The sequence below is a fragment of the Anarrhichthys ocellatus genome, unplaced genomic scaffold (assembly GCF_004355925.1).
Source record: "Anarrhichthys ocellatus isolate YVR2014 unplaced genomic scaffold, GSC_Weel_1.0 scaffold4, whole genome shotgun sequence".
NCBI classification, from domain to species: domain Eukaryota; kingdom Metazoa; phylum Chordata; class Actinopteri; order Perciformes; family Anarhichadidae; genus Anarrhichthys; species Anarrhichthys ocellatus.
The window spans coordinates 9,695,751-9,718,415 of record NW_022280034.1 but is presented as its reverse complement, the minus strand read 5'-3'; the positions used below and the strand labels follow the sequence as shown (position 1 = coordinate 9,718,415).

At 46.5% G+C, this 22,665-nt stretch overlaps 2 protein-coding genes across 2 annotated transcripts; both read left to right on the top strand.

Annotated features, from left to right (window-relative positions):
* Positions 1–875: 875 nt before the first annotated feature.
* On the top strand, positions 876–15,396 carry prr12a (proline rich 12a). Its single transcript, XM_031843164.1, has 15 exons — positions 876–2,162; positions 3,978–4,135; positions 4,585–4,746; positions 5,009–9,582; positions 9,756–9,980; positions 10,085–10,778; positions 11,016–11,500; positions 11,779–11,895; positions 12,137–12,270; positions 12,444–12,904; positions 13,031–13,150; positions 13,696–13,793; positions 14,105–14,236; positions 14,689–14,784; positions 14,957–15,396. The coding sequence occupies exons 1-15, from the start codon at positions 2,080–2,082 to the stop codon at positions 15,089–15,091; spliced, it is 7,674 nt and encodes a 2,557-aa protein (XP_031699024.1). The 5' UTR covers positions 876–2,079; the 3' UTR covers positions 15,092–15,396.
* A 1,548-nt stretch (positions 15,397–16,944) lies between these two features.
* irf3 (interferon regulatory factor 3) lies at positions 16,945–22,582 on the top strand. Its single transcript, XM_031843178.1, has 11 exons — positions 16,945–17,131; positions 18,191–18,357; positions 18,554–18,725; positions 19,165–19,241; positions 19,342–19,402; positions 19,517–19,582; positions 19,707–19,940; positions 20,169–20,259; positions 20,715–21,004; positions 21,112–21,230; positions 21,709–22,582. Exons 2-11 carry the CDS (start codon positions 18,193–18,195, stop codon positions 21,820–21,822), a joined length of 1,389 nt encoding a protein of 462 aa, XP_031699038.1. The 5' UTR covers positions 16,945–17,131; positions 18,191–18,192; the 3' UTR covers positions 21,823–22,582.
* The last annotated feature ends 83 nt before the right edge of the window (positions 22,583–22,665 follow it).

Below are 22,665 nucleotides of genomic sequence, written 5' to 3'. Positions count from 1 at the left end.
GAAACATTTAAATATTGTCTCCATTTGAGACCAAAAATAATAATTATTTAAAGAAGGAAATTACAGCAAATCAGAGCATGTAAAATATTATATGCGACTGCATCACTTTGTTGCAGTTCATTTATAATGACACTGGGACAAGTGTTAGAACAGCATACGAGAAATTATGGGAGACACTTTGTTTTCCGTGATTTGCAAATGTGGCACAGTGGTGTCAAAAAGTAAATGAGTTGAAATGGATCAAATGTTGTAGTCACGAAGCATTTACAGTATTTTAGTGACAGAATTTCACTTCACCACTAGGGGGCAACAAACACCATACACGATACATTTCTGGACAAATGGGCCTCTGGAGTGTGGACATCATTGTTACCTATAAGCAAAAGAGATCGCATTACATTCCTCAATATTAACTAGTTTCAATGCCAGTTCAGGTATTTAATACTGTTATATTGGTTGATGTGTGCCACTGGAGATAGGTACAGGTGAATATGATGGCAAAGGCAATCGCAGTGTCTCATAAACTCCTGATCAAGATATGAGCGTGAGCAAAAGCATTTCTCTGTTCTCTGCTCCCAGTGAATCCTCCTCCTTCATTATGACCATGAAATCCAGTGTGCCATCTGCTGGCGTACACATCAAATGCACATGAGGTTTGGCAGTACAGGTTCTCTAAATAATATAATCAGCACACAAAAAAATAAAGGCTTAAAACAGGTCTTAAGGACTGTTAGCATATGTAAGGGGGAAATCCCCCTTATTTGTATACCACTGCTAAGAGGCAAACTGCAGCCCAGTTGAGCTTCAGACTGGCGGCAGGAAATGCTACTCTCACACAAGCTGCACAATTCGGATGTGAATTTGCAAAAGCGACTTGCTGAAGGCCTAGCCTATATATAAATCTGGTTATCACTGGAAATGTTTTTTGCACGCGAATGCGTCTCAACCAATCGCAGCGTCGTTCTGCACGAGCAGCTGACTATTTTTTGACTCATGTAAAATGTAGTCTAAATTAATAATTATCCTCTCAATAAGATGAAAATCTGGAAAAGCACGCTGGTCTGGTTGTCAGACTGAGGGCCGGTGAATGGACCGGTGAATGGAGGTCACTGCAGACACTGACTGAGTCTCAGAGAGAGAGAGAGAGAGAGAGAGAAAGGGGGAGACGGAGGACAGACACAGCCGCCTTCAAAAATGGCGTCCCCGGAGGAAAATTAGTAAAAGATTTTAAAACGCGGCCTGTTTTCGTAACACTTCCTCGTTCGGTATTTATGTTTTTTTTCGTACTGTTGATTGTGTATTTCGCGGTGCGGGCTAACTCGTCGTCGTTTTTCCTTTTTGAATGGCCAAAGAGCATAAATCAGAGGAGCATTTGGGTGAAATAAAGGCAGCCCTGTTTTATTTTGATGCGTCGTTACTGACAGCTAGCATCTGCTGCTAGCTTCACCGCTCTGCTCCGGAGGAGGAGGGGTGGGAACGATTTGCATTCAAAAGGAGAAACAAAAAATACTTTGAAATTGGGGTTTTCCTTGCTCTCGTGTACGGTGAGTGATTTGCTGCTACCAACGTGGCCCCCGTCGATTGCAATCCTTTTTTTTTTTTTTTTTTTTTTTTCTTCTGCTGCTGCTGCTAGCATCGTAGCAGAGACTAGCCTAAAGAAAGGGGAGGAGAGACGGAGAAAAGGACGCATTCAAATCAAATGTTTATCAGCAATTCGTCCACCACCACCAGCCAAACCCGCGGCTCCTCCATCATGACTGATTTTGGATTAAACCTGCATTCGAGGAAATGATAAATGTGAAAGGCGTAGGAAAAGGAGAAAGACTTGTCTCTTTTTTTTTTTGGAGGTAGTTGGATTATAACCCCGTAGACCCCCCTCTTTTTTTCATCCAGCTTTCTCCTCCTCCCCTCCATTTCTCTTTCAATATGCTGTTTTCCACTCCTGAGGACTTGCTTATGAAACCAGGGAAAATAGCCTGAAACCGAGAACTGGAAAGACGGGATTTTTTTCCCCGTAATCTGCGTTTGCGACGTTCTCGTTGCGTTGGTCCTCCATCGCAACACATTGTGACCACATAAATGGATAGAAATTACCCGGGAACAGGATTTGGTGATTTGGGCGCAGGAGCAGGATGGAGTTACGAGAGATCGGCAAAAGCAAGGTATGCATTGGATTCAGACAATGTGCACGCATCACTGGTACTTTTTGCAAAAGGCTGCGATGATGCCAAAGTAAACAAATTGTCGCCATTGGGCCCATAAATAGTGCCACGCTTTGCCATTATGTGCAGTGCATTGCCATCCAAACGGTTGCATAGTAATATTATTATAAACAGGAATAGAGCAGTGTGCTGGTCGTGGGGGTGGGCGGGGTGGAGAAAGGAGAAGGTTGGTGGATAGGAATTGAATTTGATTGACAGACGTGGGGTTTTTTCGGTGGACCTGGCGGGGTGGAGGTGGGGGTCTGTCTGGAGCATCCATAGGAATGATTGTTCCCGGTGTGCAGGCCTGGACACAGACCCTCGTCGATACATTCACTGGATTTATAGCAAGTGCGAGGAGTGCAGACGCAGCAAAGCCCCCTGACAGACATCAACAACAACAACTGATGTATATTTACCGGGAACATGTATTTAATGAAACATCCTATCATATTTTACGCTGTGAAGAAAACATGGAATACAAATATTAAAGTGGCGGTGGTGCCATTCTTTAAATAATAATAAATAAAAAGATTACTAATACATTTTGCCTAAGCGTGATCTAGATAATTGGTGATGGGTGATGGGTTTTGGATGGTTTATGTTAATTTGCATAATTAGATTTAGGAATATTCAAGTCGCATCAAACTTGCAAATTTGCTGTTTGCCTAAAATTGGCTAAAGAAAATAAGGCTAGAGTGAATTTATGTGATGCTGAAAATTGGGCTGTACAAGATAGCTCTGTTAGCTTCGCGTTAGCCTGTAAGCTAGCGGTATGTTGCATGGAAGTCGTGAGGCCTGCGCTCGCGAGCATTCTTACTCATGTATCTGCTCGTATATTAAATGTTTTGACCCATAGTTAGCTGCATTATCAGAGTCGAAAGCCACTATACTCTTTTTGGAAGTTGTATTTGGCTCAACAAACCTGGCTAGTTGATGGTGTTTGCGTGCATCTTAGCATGCATTTGCGTCGACTTGCATGAACCAGCTGTTAGCTACATCGACGTAATCAATGGCTGCAGTGTAATTAATCGTTGATCATTAATAACTTGCATATTAAGGAAAATGTATTTTCTCAGTACGCTTAAATCTGCACATTAGTTACCTGTGGTCTATTTACACGCAACAGACTGGCCTTGCAGTTTGGGCCTAGTCTGCATTTGTACCATAGATGCTGAGCTTTGCGGCTAGTCGATGCTACTAGTAGCACAGATGCTAGCATGTTATCTGGGCAGCCACGCATTTCATCTATATTTTGTAAAGCAAAGTTCTGCTACTAGCCAAACCTCAGCGTTGAATACGAATCTTATTTAATTGGTAAATGTATATATCATGTAATGGTTGAGTGTTGTAGGTCCATTATAATACTTGCAAATTAACTACCCCATTATTTTTGCATGGCTCTTACATTGCTGGTTTATCTAATGTAATACACTTTGGTGTAATGCACTAGTTTTTAATTCTGTTAAGATACTGATTGGGGAATAAATCCTTACCCTTAACTTCAAATATAGATTAGACTCATCAGGGATTTTGGTTTTCACATGTAAGCTACTGTTGAGAAGTTGCATATGTAGACCAAACCAATGAAAAGCCCCAAGTTGACTTCTGATGAGTAGATTTTTAATTTAAAAACTATTTACCCACATGTCAGATTTTGTGTATTTCAAAAGTGACCCCAAGCTTTTTCTCAACGGTCACACTTTGGGAACAGATTATGTTTATGTAAATGTTCTCTGAAATTAATAATATTGAACAATTCCCCTTTCTCTGTAGTCTTGTATATGGGAGTTCCAGATCATCCCACCCTGAGTCTGAGCTCCTTCACAGACAAGCCTACGCCACCCCACACCCTCTGCAGGGCTATGCCACCAATCACCACCCAGGGAGCTCTGGCCAAGGCGGGGCTTGGGGAGCAGCTGGACGGAGTTTGGGTGAGATAAATGTCATACCTTCCATGTCACTACCATAAGGGGCCCCCAGCAATGAATTATTATGGCTCTCTATGCAGGCCCTGGTAGATTGTCATTGAAAAATGTGCACATTATAGCTCAATTGAGCTGAAGCCCTAGATGTGAAAGCCTGTAGTCACCGCATTCGTTCTCGTACAGTTTAGCGATACCTTAAGGGTTGTTTTCAGAGACGGAGGTTGATGTACTTAGTTACACTCGCAACTAGTGACGTGATTTACATTATTTGTAAGTGTGACAGCAGGCTCGGCAAATTAACTTTGTTTAAATCTAGATCCCAAGATCCTGTCTTTTTGATTGTTTACTGATTACGTATTAGGAACTCATCTATATCTCCACAATTAGCAAAATGTTCAAATTTGCATTCTTGACCAATTAATCAATTTTCTTGGTTCTGTCTTTCCTTCCCACAGGTCTGTCGGGGCTCTTTGACACTGGCCTCCACCATGCCAGCCCCTCTGCTCCCGATGCCTCCGTCATGAATCTGATCTCAGCCCTGGAGTCTCGAGGTCCCCAGCCTCCACCCTCTGCCTCCTCCCTTCTTTCCCAGTTTCGCACGCCATCCTGGCAGACAGGTGGGGCAGTGTTAGATCTTCCCTCATCTGTTGACATTCAAACAGACCCCACAGTCAATATGACATTTAAAGAACCTCCCAATGTTTGGCTACATTATTATTCTGACATCTAGCTATTTGTGCATTTTTATATAACATTTTACTGTACTGTTAACCGTCTTACTCTGGAATACTTTTAAAAGAGGGTTTGTTATTTGGTAATTTAAATGATAGCTTGATGGATACTGAGTAATTTTGCAATATGTCTTCCTTTTCCTAACAGCGATGCACACACCTGCTCCTCCTGAACTATTCATCTCTGGAGCCCTTCCTGGCTCTGGCTCCTTCCCCTCCTCTTCAGCTCTCTCAGCCTATCAGCATCCAGCATCCTTCTCCAGCCGCTCTTTCCCCACAGCCTCCCTTTCCCTCCAGGACACGCCTACGTTTAGTCCTACATCCAATGGCCTGCTCTCCCCACATGACCCCCTATTACATATCAAGGCCCCATCCCAGTCTAGCCTGGGTTTTGATAGACTCCTGTCATCGCAGGGTGCCGCAGCAGCTGCCTACAGGGGCAGCCAGGATCCCACGAGTGCCGCATCAGCCCAGTCGTCCTCTGCCAGGCACCTGCAGTCACACCAGTTCAACCTGCTGTCATCACAGCTCCAGGACCAGTCGTCCCAGCTGTACAATGCGTCCGTCTTTTCCTCAGCCCAGCCTCAGACCCAGTCCCAGTCCAATTCGGCTCAGGAACGGGCTGTTCCCCGGCAGGACAGCGTCATCAAGCACTACCAGCGGCCCACGCCAGCTCAGTCGCAGCTCTCATCCTCTGCTGCCCACTCCCTTCAGCACTACCTCAGCTGTGGAGGGGCGGGGTACCAGCAGATCGCCACCCACCACAGGCACGCTGGCCTTTCCTGCAGCCCACTGGGCGACCAGAGCCCCTCATCCGACCTCAAGGCCGCCGCTCGCACTGAGCAGTATCGGCCAATCATCCAGCCTCCTTATTCCTCCTCCTCCTCCTCCTCGTCTTCTTCCTCAGCTGGAAAAGGTACAAAAAGCAGCTCCAGCAGTGGCTATTCTTCTGCCAGTTCAGCATCATCCTCAAGAACTCCCCACACACCCCCTTCTGCTTCCTCTACCTCTTCCTCCTCCTCCTCATCTTCTGCCACCTCCGGGGCTCATCCTTCCAACTCAATCCCCACCTCCAGCTCCAGCGCAGCCCCTTCCAGGCAGCAGCCACCCCCTCAACCAGCCCCTCCTCCCCCTGCCCCACAGCAGCAGCCCCCTGCCACCTCCACGTCAGCCCCCCAGTCTCTCCCCAAATCCTGCCTCTCAGGCTATGGTTCCCCTGTTCCCTCAGTGAAGACCCCCTCTGCTCTTACTGGTCAGACCCCACCCCAACAACAGACACAGTCATATTCCCCTAATCAGCCACCTACTTCCCACCTGGCTCAGTCCTACGGAGGCTTCAGTTCACCACAAGCCCAAGACCTGAGCTCAGGTACAGGTGGGAAAGGCTATGGGAGTTTAGGAGGGCGAAGCCAGTCATACCCCACTGATCTATATGGAGCTGACTCTGCTTATGGATCGCTCCCATCATCTCTGGGTGGAGCTGGAAGCCCATCACTAGGCTACGGAGCCCCAGGTCACTCCCCTGCCCTTTTAAGGTCAAGTGGTTCATCGGGCAGTGGCGCATCTGGAGGAGGAAGCAGTACCGGCACAGGAAGTGGGAACACCGGGTCGGGAGGAGGAGCGGGAAATAGTATGACCAATGAGAGAGGTGGAGGTGGTAGTGGCGGAGGGTCTTATCATATTCCAGACTCAAGCCCCTCTCCATCAGGCAACTCGGGCATCATCCGTCCAGGGTTGCACTCCCCAGTGCCCACCTGCCCCACACAATCTCCAGGAGGTGCAGGCTCTAATAAATACATTTCCTCAGTCCTCTCCCCCACCTTCCTGGCCTCCCCACAGGGCTACCCTGACACCAGAGGTCCCAGCTCCCAATCTCAGTCCTATCATTCCACCTCCTCCAAAACAAAGGACACCTCCATGCTAGGAGTGGGCTCTCAGAGATCCCAAGAGGAAGTCGATGACGACGATGAGTTCTTGATCCAGCACCTGCTGCAAGCCCAAGCAAGTCCCACACCCCAGGCCGGTCATCACCATCCTCAACAACAGCCCCAACAGACCTCCCAACAAACACAGCCTCAGCCCCAGTCTGTGCCCCCGACCACTGATTCAGACAAAGGGCTGAGCTATGACATGGGTAAGAGCTCTGAGGAGAGGTACCACCCCCAGAGTGTCATACGCACCCACAGTGCCACATCTACTGGTAATGCAGGGTCCATCTCAGGGCTGGAAACCCAGCTGGAGATGTCACTAAAGAAGCAACAGCAACAACATCAACAACAACACCATCATCAACAACAACAGCAGCAAAGGAACGAGAGGTCTGTTGGAAGCAGCAGGAGCAGCGGGGGGAGAGGCAGCGCTGAACAAGTGCACTCCCATCTCCACCACCACGACGACCTCGGCTCGGTAGTCCACTATGGGCGGGGCGACCCGTACAGTCAACACTCCCTCGCTCCCCAACACTCCTCGCACAGTCAGCACGTGTCCTCACACTCGCAGATACCTCCGCACACCCAAATGGATCTCCAAAAGAAGCCGCAGGAGCGGGCTGAAATCCCATACCCTCGGAAAACACCGGAACTCCAGCAACAGCATTCCCAGTCTCAAGCTGCCGGCTCCCTCATGGACTCTCCCACCGACCAGTCCCGTCAGCCGCCACACCTGCTCCAGTCGGTGCTGTCCCACACCACCCGCAACAAACTGGAGCCTCACCAACAGCATCAACAGCAGCACCACAAAATGGACTCTCATCGGCAACACCAACAGCATCACAAAATGGACTCTCATCCCCAACAGCAGCAGCACTCCATTAGCCAACAGCAAGCTGTAATGGAAGGTGCTGGTGGGACACTTGGCTCGAGTAAACATCAGGGTCAGTCTCAGTCCCAAACCACCCAGCTCCAGCTTCAACTCCAGTCCCAGGTTTTGGAGGTGGCAGCGGCTCACTACAACCACGGCCCCCCGTCACATCAGCACGAGCAGAGCCAGGTTAAACAAAGCTCAGTGGTGTCTTCTTTGGACATGCTGGAACGCTCCCTTTCTCAGACCTCCAGCACAGACGTAGTTGTTGCAGAGGACAGGCGCGGTGGACCGGGCAGCGTGGGAAGGAGTAGCGGTAGCAGTGAGCGCCACAGACAGGAGCAGCAGCAGCAGCAGCAGCAGCAGCAGCAGCAGCAGCAGAGGCACCATCACACACAGCAACACTCGGCCTCTGAGCTCCACTCCTTTCTCTCTGAGCCCGATATCGGCTTATCCACCCCGCCTCACATGCACCATCTTTCACAGCACCTTCCCCAGCAGCAGCACCCCAGCGCTCAGCACCAACAAACCCACTCTCACCACCCTCACCAGCAGCCCACACACCCTCACCACATACCCCCATCATCTGGCTCGGCCCACTCCCAGCCACAGTCTGACCAACAGCAGCCCCTGTCCTCTCAGCTCACCCCTCAGCAGAGCCAGCTGGACCAACAGCGCTCTGAGCAGCACCAGTTCGACACCGTCAGCCCGGTGGAGAAAGCAGACCAGAATCAACAAAGTAACCGCTTTGTACCCCTAACTTCCATCTGCTTCCCGGACTCCCTCCTTCAGGATGAGGACCGCTCCTTTTTTCCAGGAATGGAAGACATGTTTTGCGCAGAGGACTACAAGTCGAGCTGTGCAGGAGGTGCCGGACCAGGACAGGAGGAGATGAATGAAAGCCACACTGGACAAGAGGGAATGGATTCCATGAAAGCTGGACAGGGTGGAGGTGGAGCAGGGGGAAGTGGTGGACCTAGCTATGACATAATGGGTCACCATGGTGGAGATCAAGGTTATGAGCCATACTGTCATGGCCTGGAAGAACCCAGCAACAACACCATGACTCTGGATCTAGACTCCCTTAAAACCCACGAGCTCCCTTCCACTGTGAACACTGAACAGCTAGGACTGATACAGTCCCAGGGCCCAGCTATGGGCATGGGTCCCAATCCTGCGGGTCCCAACAACTCTGGAGCCAAACTGTCCTCTGGGCCTGGAGGAGCTGGCCAAGGAGCTGGTTCTGGAGGCCTCCAATCTCCCATTTTCTGCTCCTCTCGTCCCAAGAAGCTCCTCAAGTCCAGCTCTTTCCACCTGTTGAAGGAGCGCCGGGACCCCAACACACTGCCTAAAAAAAGTTACGCTCAAGAATATGAGTTTGAAGATGACGAGGATAAAGCCGACCAGCCGGCGGACATTCGGTTGAACAGCCGGAGGCTGCCGGACCTTTTGCCAGACTTGGTGTCCAGCTGCAGAAAGGGAGGAGGAGGAGGGAGTGGCTCTCTCAGCCCTTTAATGGGTGACATTGACTTCTACCACTCCTCTGGTTATTCCTCAATGGGTTCACACTCTCTTGTGCCTCAGGATGGACCCAAGAAGAGGGGCCGAAAGCCCACTAGACCCAAGAGAGATGGTCCCCCTAGGCCAAGAGGCAGGCCTCGCATCCGCCCAATGCCGGAGCCCTACACTCCACGAGGGATGATGGGGGAGATGGGTGGGACGCCAGCAGGAGGGGGATTCAGTGTGGAGGGACGAGGTAGGGGCAGGGGCCGTGGAAACCGAGGTAGAGGACAAAGGAGGGAGGATATGTACATGGAAATGAGCGGGAAGGAGCAGGATCAGATGCACCAACATCCCCTCCATCAGCAGCAGCCACAGCAGCTCCATCACCAGCAGCTACACGAGCCTATTCCTCCTCTGAAGGTCAGCGGCATTCACTCTAGATATGTTAAAACAAATATTCATTCAAGGACATTTTATTGTTACCAATAAATAAATAACTAGTGTTTGTTATTACAAGCAAAATATGGTGATTCATATACATCTGTATGTTCAGGCAGAGTTTCCTTAAATCCTATTGTTTTCTTTTGTTTTAGATCAAGTTACCAATTGGTACCCTGTCGTCCTCCGATGCCTTGCTGAGGACGGACTCTTTGTCTGGCACGGACCCTGCTTTGTCGGACGGCTCGGTGGGCTCCGCGCCCTCACTTGGTTTAAGTCCTGGACCCCCCTGCAGCACCGAAAGCAACAGAAGTCAAGAAAAGAACAAGCAGAAAATCCACATGATGAGTGAAGTGGATGATGAGGGGCTGGAGGAAAGGGTAAGAGCGACATGATTATATGCTGAGATAATTAACATTCATTGCTTGGTAGTTGTGAAGTTCACTACTTGAGTGGTGGTAAGTCTCTCTTTTTCTACTTCTAGGGTGATGAGAAAGACTCTGAGTCCAAGGCCGGCTTCGTCGCTTCATTCTTGGACTTCCTCAAGACAGGGAAGAGACCTCCAGGCTTGGACATCTCTCCAGGAATGGAACACGACAACGGCGAAACCTCCCCCTGTAAATTGGGAGGTCTGCGCCCACTGTCTCCCGCACCGCCGCCACCTCTGTTCGGGGACAGCGAAGGGAACGGGGGTCTGACTCTGGGCAACTGCCCAAGCCCAAAGCGCTTGGACGACGAACTGAAGAGGAACTTGGAGACCTTGCCGTCGTTCTCCTCTGATGAGGAGGACTCGGTCGGAAAGAACCAGGACCTCCAGAAGAGCATTTCCTCAGCCATTTCTGCTTTGTACGACACTCCTCAGCTGAACTCTAACATGCAGACCCCGCTACCTCCTACACCTCCTCATCCTCAGGCTCCTCAGTCCCCACTTACTCCGTCACTGCAGCCCCCCACACTTAGCCCACAGCCCACCATGCATACGCCCCACGACCTGCCCGAGTCCAACGAACCCGATGTCCTCCAGCCAGAAGATGGAGACATGGATGAGAACAAAGATGAGGAGAATGAGGAGGAGGAGGAGGAGGAGGAGGAGAGGAGCACGGGAGGGGATGAAGAGTGCGATATGACGGAGGAGAGAGAGCCCCTGCTGGAAGCCCTCGGTGCCCCCAATCTTGATGGTAAGGCTGTCTGTTTGCTTTTTGTTCCTCTTGTGCCTCATTTTCTTGCAAGTTGATTTTTCTACAACTCTGCTTAAGAAAATGTATAGTTTTTCCCCCAGGCTGAGTTATTGCTGTAGTTTTTTGGTCTAATAAAATGTCCCAATTGTCCAATTTGATTTAATTCTTGTAGCTGTTTTAACATTGTGATTAAAAATGACCTTAACCCTAATCTTGCCCTTCTTTTTTCCTTCAAAGCGTCCCTCCCTGAGATTCCTCCAGAAGCAGAAACTCCTGAACCTCCCTCTATCCCTCCATCTCCCGCCTCCTCTTCCTCCCCCTCTCACTCCCCCCTCCCTCCCCTCTCACTCCCCTCACCCCTGCCTCTACCAGAGGAACAACAGGAGCATTCCCAGCCTCCAAGCCCCGTCGCTCCCACATGCCCCTCTCCGCCACCTCCTCCACCCGCTTCTCTCCCTCAGCCTGCTTCCCCTCCTCCTCCAACTTCCCCTCCTCCCCCGTCTTCAATTCAGAAGGAGTCTCCCGTGCCATCTCCGGAGTCCCCCGCCTCTCCCGAAGAGGCCCCACCTCCTAAGATCAACTCCCTGCACCTGGCCCAGAAGCAAGAAGATGCTGCCATTGCTGGAGAGAGTGAGGAGGACGAGAGCGAGAGTGGAGGCGAGGGCATCTTCAGAGAAAGGGACGAGTTTGTGGTACGGGTGGAGGACATTCGAACACTTAAGGTATTTGTGTGTTATTTACAGTTAAAGAATCACATAGTACTTTGTTGGGCCAACAATGGCTTTCTTTCTGGTGGAGACCAACATATTATTTTAACTAATACCAAGTCATTACGCTGCTATGTAGGTGTCTGTACAGTAATCTAAGATATTGTTAAAGCCAAGGACAATCATCAGGGAAAATCACTTTAATGAGAAAATGAGTTCAAACTTGAATCCTTCAGTAGCTTCCAAATGACAGATATGTTATACTTCCTTGTGTGTCGTGTGTTTGTGCACAGCTGGCCTTGCAGACGGGCCGTGAGCCTCCTCCCATCTGGAGGGTGCAGAAAGCGCTGCTGCAGAAGTTCAGCCCAGAGATCAAAGATGGACAGAGACAGTTCTGCGCCACAAGCAACGTGAGTCGTCCCCCCCGCAAGCCCTCAGTAATCCAAACACACCTGCAAGCAATTATGGTTGATTTCTACACTTTATACAGTCCAAGCTGCATCATAGCATTTGATGATAATACTATAGTATATGCTGTGATGTATGCTTATATATAGAGATATTTTTCACACCATTTTCAGTCAAATATATGACACTGAAAGTTGTGCTACTCGTGTGTAACTGCATCTTTATAATCTGTTTCTGATACAGTATCTCGGCTACTTCGGAGATGCCAAGAGGCGATACCAGCGGATCTATGTCAAGTTTCTGGAGAATGTCAACAAGAAGGACTATGTCAGAGTCTGCTCTCGGAGACCTTGGCGCAGAGCCACACCTGCTCTCAGGTACCTATGTTTGCTATATAGTAATCAATTGTCAATTATTTTGCCGATACCTTTTAATGTCATTTCAAAGGACTTGTACTTGTTTTTAATTTTAGGTTTTTGGCAATAAATGTACACTCCGTTAATCTTTAAAGTTGTTTCCATCTCTGATACAATTCCTTTGTGCATCACAGACGTCAGTCCCTCTCCAGAATGGCTTCCCCTCCTGCCACCCAGGCACCACCGAGAGTGGAGAAAGAGGAGAGAGTGGCTCCGCCAGTCCAGCGTGAACAGCGGGAGAAAACCAGAACTGCAACAACAAAAGAACAGCGGGAGAAAAAGGAGGTTCCAGCTGCTCTGCCCAAAGCCAAGGAGAAGGAGAGGGAGCCTGAGAAGGAGCGGGAGAAGGAGAAGCGAGTGCAGCCGCAGCAGGACAAAGTGGAGAAACGTGTCGCAGCAGCGGAGCGAGGTAGAGCGAAGGAGGAGAAGAAAGCGGTGGAGAGGAAGGAGAAGGAAAAGGCTGAGCGCCAACCCAAGACCAAGCCAGCCAAAGTGAAGGCGGAGCCACCGCCGAAGAAGAGGAAGAGGTGGCTGAAGGAAATACCTTCATCATCTGACTCGGACTCATCGGAGGAGGCAGCTAGTGAGAATGAAAGTGAGATGCCATTTTGATTCTTTGTGCTCGCACGTTTGCCATTAGAAGTCAGTGTAATGGAGTCACAACGCAGCACATGCACCACGGTAGAGTGTTGGTTTTAAACTCTGGTTCTCGTCCGCTCAGTGCCAGTGAAAGGCGGAGTGAACAACCGTGCCATGAGGGAGATGTTCAGGAGCTACGTGGAGATGCTGGTCAGCACAGCCCTGGACCCCGACATGATCCAAGCCCTGGAGGACACCGACGGTGAGAACTGCACACACACACACACGGCCTCTTCAGCATGTTTACAATTAAAGCCTCTCTTAAAAAACATACTACTGACATGTAGGAGACAGAGATAGAGTGGGAAGCTCGGATGCAGTCTCTCCTAACCAGGTCTGCTTGTCTGGTAGCATGTTTTCTGCAGATTACATGTCTGCATTGAAGCAGCTGCATTGAGGCATTTTGATGGTATCGTCTTCAAGTGGCTTCAAGTGTCTGCGTGCAGTTTGGGCCGGTTGAATAAACATCACCAGCAGCTGCTTCAGTTCAAGCCATTCACGGACAAACTGATGTTACAATAGAAGGGGAGAGAAAAAAAAAACGAATTCTGCAGCATACGTATTTAGATTCATCTTTTAATGTTTTTTTGGAAATCCAAAATAAACGAGGTGTGACAGGTTGAAGGAAAGCTCTGGGAATGCTGATAGACGGAAAACGCTGCTTTGAATCAGCCGTCGGTGTTGAAATGGTTGACGGCTACATGAATGATGACTAATGAAACTTCCTTTGACTTGATTGGCCACCAGATGAGCTGTACCTCCCGCCGATGAGGAAGATCGACAGCATCATCAGCGAACAGAAGAGGAGGTTGTTGAGGAGAGTCAGCATGAGCTCTCAGCACCAGGTAATCCGCCCTTAAGCTGCTGCTTCTCTCTCCGTCTTTAAACAGGAAGTAGGTTTACAACAATAATCGACCAATCGATCAAGTCATGTATCAAACAGAAATGTGTCCAGGATTAGCTGCTTTTGTCATAAATTGACATCACCTGATGTTTTATGTACTAAATGGTCATTTTTAATAATAAACAGATTTATTGGTAATGAAAATAATCACAAACTCAAGTACAAACTTTTCTTACATTTCATCTTAATATCTTGTTATCGGTCCGCCTTTTCAGTTTCTGACCTTTTTCTTTGATGTCTCTCCCCTGACAGGAGGTCCTGCATGCGTACCCCCAGATCATTGTAGACCCCCTGGACTCAGGAGCGGTCAGGGTGCGGCTAAGTGGGGATGCTTACAACCGAAAGACCCTCAACAGAGTCAAAAAGACCCTGCCTAAACCACAGGTAGGTGTGAGTGTTTAGAGGGTTAAGAGCGTCTGTAGGCCTTTAATAGATTATTAAATGTATTTTAAAGAATATGTTGGGGTCAAACAATAAGGAAGACCACTAAGGAATACCTTTTGGTCATTTTATTTAAGCTGTGGAGCCTAGATGTTTAGCCGATAACCAGGTGATAATTTCTGGTTTCTGGGTGACACTTAAAACACGGCATCAACAAAATGCCGCATTAGCATAAAAAGCTTGACGGTGAAAGATGGATCGCTGAGAGCCGAGAGGTAAAACCGCTCTAGCTTCCGCTCTAACACCTGCTGTGAGTTTCACTCTTTCTCACACGGAACAGTGGGAATTATTTTCACTGCAGCTTTTCTGCTAATTTAACGTGTTGAAATTGATCTAATTATTGTGATGATAAATCTGACTTCCTCTTTTTTGTCTTTTTTTTTTTTTTTGTCTAGGACCTTAAACTGTCAGCGGAGACGTATCGAATCTACAGTCTCTTCCACTCCCTGCATCACTATAAATACCACACCTTCTTACAGTGCAAGAAAGAGGTAAGCACAACGTCATGTTAGCTGCTTGTTCGCATTCCCTCAAATACTGTATGGAAATGCACAAATCTCATTAGATGGGAAGGAAAGCGTACGCAGGCTGGCTCCGTGTAGCCTAAGACACTGGTTTTGAGTCGTCACAATTTTGTCTGTGTTTTCCGTCCCTTGTCCTCAGACCAACACCATTGAGCAGGCGGCTGAGGACCCGGGCCAAGAGGAAGTGGTGCAGCAGTGCATGGCCAACCAGAGCTGGCTGGACACCCTCTTCAGCTCCTTCATCGAGCTGCTCACGCTCAGCACCAAAGCCTGAGTCGACCACAAAGACGGAGAGAGAGAGAGAGAGAGAGGGAGAGCATGGATTAAAGCTAGAGGATTTTAAAAAACAAAGATGGATCCTACTGTACAGCCCCCCCCACCCCGGCCCGCTTCAAGTCTCTTAAGATCTGAGGATGAATTTTTAAGGCCCTTGACGAACACGAGGAGGTCTATTCATGTGACCTTGGACACTGGCCTCTGTTCTTTTTCTTGTTGATCACTGACTAAAGAAATGTCTTACTTTGTGAGGGGGGGGGGACCCTACCGGATCAGGGGTCAGGAGGGAATTGACCGTTGAGGGGGGGGGGGGGGGGGTGGGGGGGGGGGGGGGGGGGGGGGGGGGGGGGGGGGGACGCGAAGTGAAGTGGAAGGACAAAGAAGAGGAGCCGTAACGCCAAGTCAACGGAGGAGCCACTGACATCTTGTTAACTGTGTGTCATGAAGAAAATAGTTCAAAGAGAAACTGTTACCACTTAGTTTTTACATAAATTATTTTTTTGAAGACTAACATCAGCTGTTGGCTTTTGAAAAGAGTGGAAGAGGGTGAGAATGCTTTTTAAACTGCGTTGTGTGCCGTGAGCAGAGTGAACACTGACTCGTCCACGGATAGAAACATGAAATGTGTTAATAGACGCGCTCTCTCTCTCTCTCTCTCTCATCCTGTGCTATGTGAAGGGCAGCACCGGTCTGCTGTGTGATAATATATAAACACATTTTTATTATTTATATGAGGAGGTTTTTAACTTAAACTCTCACAAGCACTGGGTCGCTGCCCGGACATTTTCAAAACCTTTTTATTTTCCACAGGATCAGTATTCAGTCGTTACCCACATATCCAAGCCGTCTTCCCCTCTATTCAAAGAACAGACGTCGAGACAGAAATATTGTATCAAATACAGTGGGTGTAAAATAACGGGGAGAAAAAAAACATAAAAGGAAAAAAAGATGAGGATGGGGGGGAAATCTATTTGAAACTTAACATTGTTGTGCTTCAGTTCAATCATCCGTCATGCAGGTGCAAAGAAAAAGAAGTAAACTTTCCATTTCCCATGTGGGAAGAAGGAGTATAAATAAGTAATATTTAAAGAGGAAATAGTCATTTCATTTTTATCATTTTGATGTTTGTGCATACTATGACTTATTTTGAAAACAATCTAATTTTCCATAAAAAAAGGAAAAAAAGGCTTGTAAATATTGTACAGTTCTTGATGAAATTCTTTGTCCTTCTGTACATTAACTCTCCTGTATTTGAGAAACAAATAAAATCTGCAAAGAACAAATGGCGTTTTGTTTCCCTACAGTGTGTGTGTCGGTGTTCTTTGACATCTATCTTTGTGAGGACATTTTGATTGGTCCTGTGTATTCATAAGTCTCTCTCAGGGCAGACGATTGTGGTTATTGTTCTTTGTCTTGGATGTTTGGCCTTCAATGTGCGGTGCGTCAGTTTGACACCAGAGAAGCTGTTTTCACATTCATCTGCTGAAGGAGGAAAACGTTAAATCTGAATTTAATACATGCACCTACCAGCAGGATTTGTTTTTGTTTGCAAATCCACAGATTCTGCCTTTTTCACTGAGGTAGGACGAGTAGATGTGTTTTAAGTATTTCTAACCAGTTAACTGGACTTTCTTTCTGTGGAACAAAACCCATGTCAGACTCAAATGAGTATTCAAAGCAGAGTATTTTATGTCTTTAAACATATTTAACTGAGGCATAAAGGGTCAGGGGATGTATTGTGTCCTTGACGGTCCTCACAAGTGTATACATATAAACGTGTGTTTGACTCCACCTAGCGGCGCAGGCTGGTATGACATATCCTGACGTCACATCTGGAAAACGAAACTGACGATTCGGAGTTTACCGAGAACACCTCGTCAGTGCGGGAAGCAGCCGGACTCCCGTCGGTATTTAAGGAATAAGGCGCTCCGACAGGTTATTGTTCCTGCTGCACGTACTTACTGCCGTCATCCTGCATCACTTCTCTAAAGTTTGACCTTGAACTCGACTCTCATCGGCGGACATCTCGTTACTTCAGGTAGGAGAGTTTCCATCGGAACTGTCAGTGTTTATAACATGTCTCCTCAGCTGTGCTCTGTTGTGGAACTGTTGGCAACAATTTCACTTGTGGTTATGGCGCTCCTCATCCGCGGGTTTTACAGCTCATTTTACACACGATAACACGAATATCCACAGTCATATTTCAATATACTGCATGCTGTATTCAATTTCAGACTTGACGTGGTTGTATGCTACATGAGTATTTACACTTTAATATTCTGGTTAACTTTTACATTTAAAAGCAAACATTGAACTTCTTTACACCAATGTTAATATTTGACTGTGAAGAAGCATTTTTCCGAGTGGAGTGCTTTATACTTTTTCTTTTTATCCTTGAATACATTTTACTGCACTAAGTATTTTGAGGTTGTTTTTGTTTGAGTATTTTTGATATTGAATGCTGAAGCACAGCTGGTCTAATACCTGCCTGCTTCCTCTTTCTTGCGATTCAGAAATTGGCAATATAAACAGGTTTTTCCAGCTGCACCATTGTTCTACAGAAGTCAGGACGTTGACGCTCAGACACTGTGTGTTGCATGTTTCTTTAAACTTTTCATAATTTAGTGGGAGTGAGAAAAGACAGAAAGATGAATCCCTCATTCTGGTATTATTGTAATTAGAAATATGTTGTCTACACTTTAATGAACAGTTCATGGAAACATGCAAAGGTTGAGTTCCATTGTATTTTATCTACACCCTTTTACTTACACTACTAACTTGATTACATCGTTGAATCCAGTTGTAAAATGACTGAATAGCACTCTACAGTATTTTAAGATGGACCCGAACATTCTAATAATTCATATAAACCTAGAAATACATATGAATAATTATGATGATTAAAAATCCAGCCTGGCTCAGCTGCTTTTGGATCGGCTTCTGAGCTTGAAATACTACAAAACTAATCTTAAAATTAAAGCAACAAAAATGTATTAAATGATTTCTATAATAGATGATCTGGGAATCATGTTACTGATGATCGGGGATGCCAAATGGCGCCCTTGTAACACTGTTGACGGGACGTTTTGTCCTGCAGAAATGTCTCATTCTAAACCACTGCTCATCCCGTGGCTGCGGACCAAGATTGACAGCGGCAGGTATCCCGGCGTGAGCTGGCAAACAGAACAGAAAACGGAGTTCTCCATCCCATGGAAACATGCTTTAAGACAGGACTCCTCCGACACGGACATCCTCATCTTTAAAGTAATAGTCACGCACAGTCATCAGTAAAAAAACATCAGTGGCAGTATGGTAGAAAGTAGTCACATACATAAATTGGACATAACTTTTGACTTGTATTCATTGTGTTCCACAAAGTGACAATAGTTTAAAACAATCCATCATGTATTAGATATCTTTTTGAAGAGTGTATTGCCTTCAACCTGTGTCTTCCCTGCAGGCCTGGGCAGAGGTGAGTGGCAATGGCCGTGCTCACGGAGACGCCTCAGTCTGGAAAAGGAACTTCCGCAGCGCCCTCCGGGCCAAAGGCTTCAAGCTGGTCTCTGACAACAAGAACGACGCTGCCGACCCCCACAAAGTGTTTCGCTGGCCGGATGAGCCAGCATCAGGAGGTGAGGATCCACCAGGGTGTCTGTAGACTATCACCATTCGGCCCTTTATTGTAGTCGATACCAGTCAAGTTACAAAAATCAACTATTTCCTCTGATGAACTGTATTAAAAACCACCTATTAACAGAATCAATGTAATGAGACGTGTATGTGGAATGTATTCACTGGCACTTTGCATTAATTGGATTTGAAAATGATTCTTTCCGTGCACAGCACATATCTGATCACCCCCTTACCTGATTTGGATGATCATCACATTTCCATCTATTTTGCATATGTTTAAGTTTGGATTTATGTTTCTGCGGTTGAGGAATGGAACACAGAGGCAATGCTGTTTGTAAAGGGGATTATGAGATTAAAGAGGTGTTTCTGAGGGGAATAAATGAATAAAAGATAGCACGCTGCAGATGTTAACTAAGCTCTTTGCTTTCACTCTCAAAGCTAATAACTCTTCTGCTGGATCCCAGGACCAAGTTGACCTCGATTTATTTGAGGAGTATCGCCTTCCTACACAAGAAGTAAGCGACTGCTTGTGGGTTTGTAGGAACACTGGACGTAAAATGTGTAAATGTGTAAGTGCATGTGAACTCAGTCCAATGTGTATATGTGATATCGTAGAGCCAGGCCGCCCAATGCTTTGAAGAATGTCTCTACCTTCCAATGGACGGTGTGTTTGCAGGTACGGGACTGTTTATTATCTCCTGTTTAGAAGGTACATTATTACCTTATCATTTCCATGAATGTGGAAACACTGAATATGAATCTTTCTGAACTAACCAATATTTGCCAGTAGAATCCTCAGCCAACCAGGATATTCTCCAGGAGTGTCTAAAGGGACTGAACATCAGCCCCGGAGAAGGTAGACTTACTGTGTCTGCTCTGCTCATTATTTCCTCCTCACTGCTGCAGTGTGAGCAGAAAACAACAGCATCCACGCTGCCTTCCTACAAACACTTTATTCAGTTTCTGCAACTTTTCCACAGAGGGCACCGCAGGCTTTGAGCCTCCTCCTGAGCAACAACTGCTCCGAAACCTGGTTGTGATTGATGGAGACGCGTTGCCTGGGCAACAGCAGTATCCAGTAATGTTTGAGGGTGCAGGCAGTGAAGCTGGGTTGCCTGAGCAACCAGCACATCCAATGGAGGGAGCTGTGGGAGATGCCTATGACGAGCAGTTGGCAGAGCAGCTCCTACATACCAGTAACAGAGAACATTTCAGTAAGTCAACGGATGTTGCTGTGAAAAGGAAAGGGGAATTTTACACTGACATTCAAAAATGACATCCCTCACTCAATATCAGCATCTAATAACTTCAATTAGGCCATTAAAAGTAATGTAGCCAGTCAATTAACATCATTCAATCATCATCAAATGTGTTTTAAACAGGAATACAGTTAAGAGTGGTGCGCTCTTTCTCATAATCTTCTCCTATTTCTGAATCCATAGAGACTCATTTCAGGATATCAGTGTACTACAGAGGGGTGATGGTGTCCAAGCAGCTGGTTGAGAATGAAGTTGGAATCCGTTTAGTCTACAGGTAAGATCATAATAACGCTTTCATCAAAGGAAACATGTCTCACAAATGCTCAGTGTCTAACTTCAGATTAACCGTCACAGGTAAAGGAATAGTCTGATATTTTAGGAAGCAGAATGTTCACTTTCTTGCCGAGAGTAAGAGATGAGAAGATTGATACGAATATATAGTAAGTATGTCGCTGGAGCCAGGAGCCAATTAGCTTAGCTTAGCATAAAGACTGGAAACAGGTGGACCCAGCTAGCCTGGCTCTTTCCAAAGATAGCTAAATTTACTGACCAGCTCTTCTAAAGCTCATTAAGTAACACCAGGCTAGCTGTTTCCTCTTGTTTATGCTAAGCTAAGCTAACCGTCTCGTGGCTGCAGCTACACATTTACCTTACAGATATGAGAGTGGTATCAATCTCCTCAGGGCTCTGCCTTTAATATGAAATCGAATGAATAAATGTTCACATCAGGCCCGATCTCAACGGCACAGTTTTGGATCACGAGTCAGGCCTGTCCCTGGTCTCTCTGCCAAGCCCTGGAGTCATGCTGGATCAAACCCAAGCCAGTCTGACCCAACGCATCCTGGAAAAGCTGGGCGATGGTTTGGACGTGGGGGTTTCAGGCCATGTGGTCTATGGCCAGCGGCGGGGTGAAATCAAAGCATTTTGGAGCATCTCTCAGTATCACAGGAGCAGACAGCCGCAAGAGATTTCTAAACTGCAGCCTCAACCACTGTACCTGTTCAAGGACTTTTTGCAAGGTGGGTGACAGGAATAATTCTGTAGCTTTTTTCTCAGCTTACCTGTGGAAACGTGCCATATCGTGCATGTCGGCTTGATGTAGTGATTGATTGTCCTTCCCCTCTAGGAATATTGGACTTCATTGAAGGGAGAGACAGCCCTCCATGCTCCCTGTTCTTCTGCCTTGGGGAGAAGTGGCCTGACCCAGACAACAAGTCTTGGGAGAAGAAACTCATCACAGTGGAGGTGAAAGTCCCTTTGAATTATTGAAAGGCACAGTCAGTGTTGTGCTCTCACAGACCTATAGAGCAGTATTTCAGTATTATAATAATATTATTTATTTTCTTGCTGCACATACCTCTGTCAAATTTCATGAGTCAGCAAACCGCCAAGAATTGCCCACTCAAGGGAGCTGTAGTCGGCAGCACTTTTCAAAAGGCAATTTTGTCTCGGTATTGATTAAAAGCGCCGAGAGAACAAAGCATGAAAAGCGCCTGGTCACAAATGATCCCTCGGGTGTAAAAGGTTGTTTTTTTTTTTTTACTCCCGAGCCTCTGCAGAGGAATGCATGCTGAGAAATGAAAAGCTTAAACATAAAGTTACTTTGGAGAAAGCAGCTTGACACGTCTCATTGCTTCTGTCAAGCTCAAACTCGTCATCTCACTCTTGTCATTCTTGTCATGGCATCTGACTTTCTGCTCCCGGGTTTTTTCTTCTGTCTCAGGTGGTCCTGACTTCACTGGAGTCGCTGAAGAAAATTGCTGTCGGAGGCGGCGCCTCCTCCCTGCAGTCGGTGGAGCTGCAGATGTCCCTCGAAGAGATGATGGAGATGTGCTGACGCACTGTGCAATCCTTAAGCTTGACAATAACATCTCAGAAATAATCATGTTTACGTGTTTTATTAAAATGTGATATCTTGATTCTGTACCAAAAATAATGGATCAGGTATTAATAATTGCTCTGGTGTTGGATTTGGTGGTACTGAACAAAGATGCAACCTGAACCATGTTTATAGATAAATACTGTATGTGCTTTTGAATTAATATACACAAATGTTTACATAAGGAGACTATGATCAGAGAGATTTAAGAGGATCTTTTTTACATCATTTACATATGTTGGTGTTTCTGAGAATTAAAAACATATTTCTAAGATAGCGTATTGTTTTCTGATGCAAATAAACTGAGCTAAATAAAGATCTCTTCCACTCATTACACATTCTGCCTTTGCAAATAACGTGTTTGTGCTTAAGGTACAAACTTAGCTTCTTATAGAACCCCTCTAAAAAATTGAATTACTGTTTGTACAGTGAAATGAATACTATAACAATACCTAAACCCTCTTAATAAACCAAAATAACATTAAAAGCATTGAACTCAACTGTTTAGCCAGTCAAAGTACAAGTTGATTTAACAATGCAGATGTGATCAGAACATCTGGAATCTGTCTAAATGTTTTTGATCTCATATTACAAGACAGTTTCAGCACAACATGCAACTGAGCCCAATCTGAGACAATCGAACACGGCAACACAACAGAGACTCAACAGAAAAAGGTAAATATGCTGTGCAGATGTTTATTTCTAACAGTGTATCCGATGTCGCCTAGTTATTTATTCTGATAAAACGCTATAGAAGAGACTGAGACTACACATTGAAATACACAAAGTTTAAGTACAAAC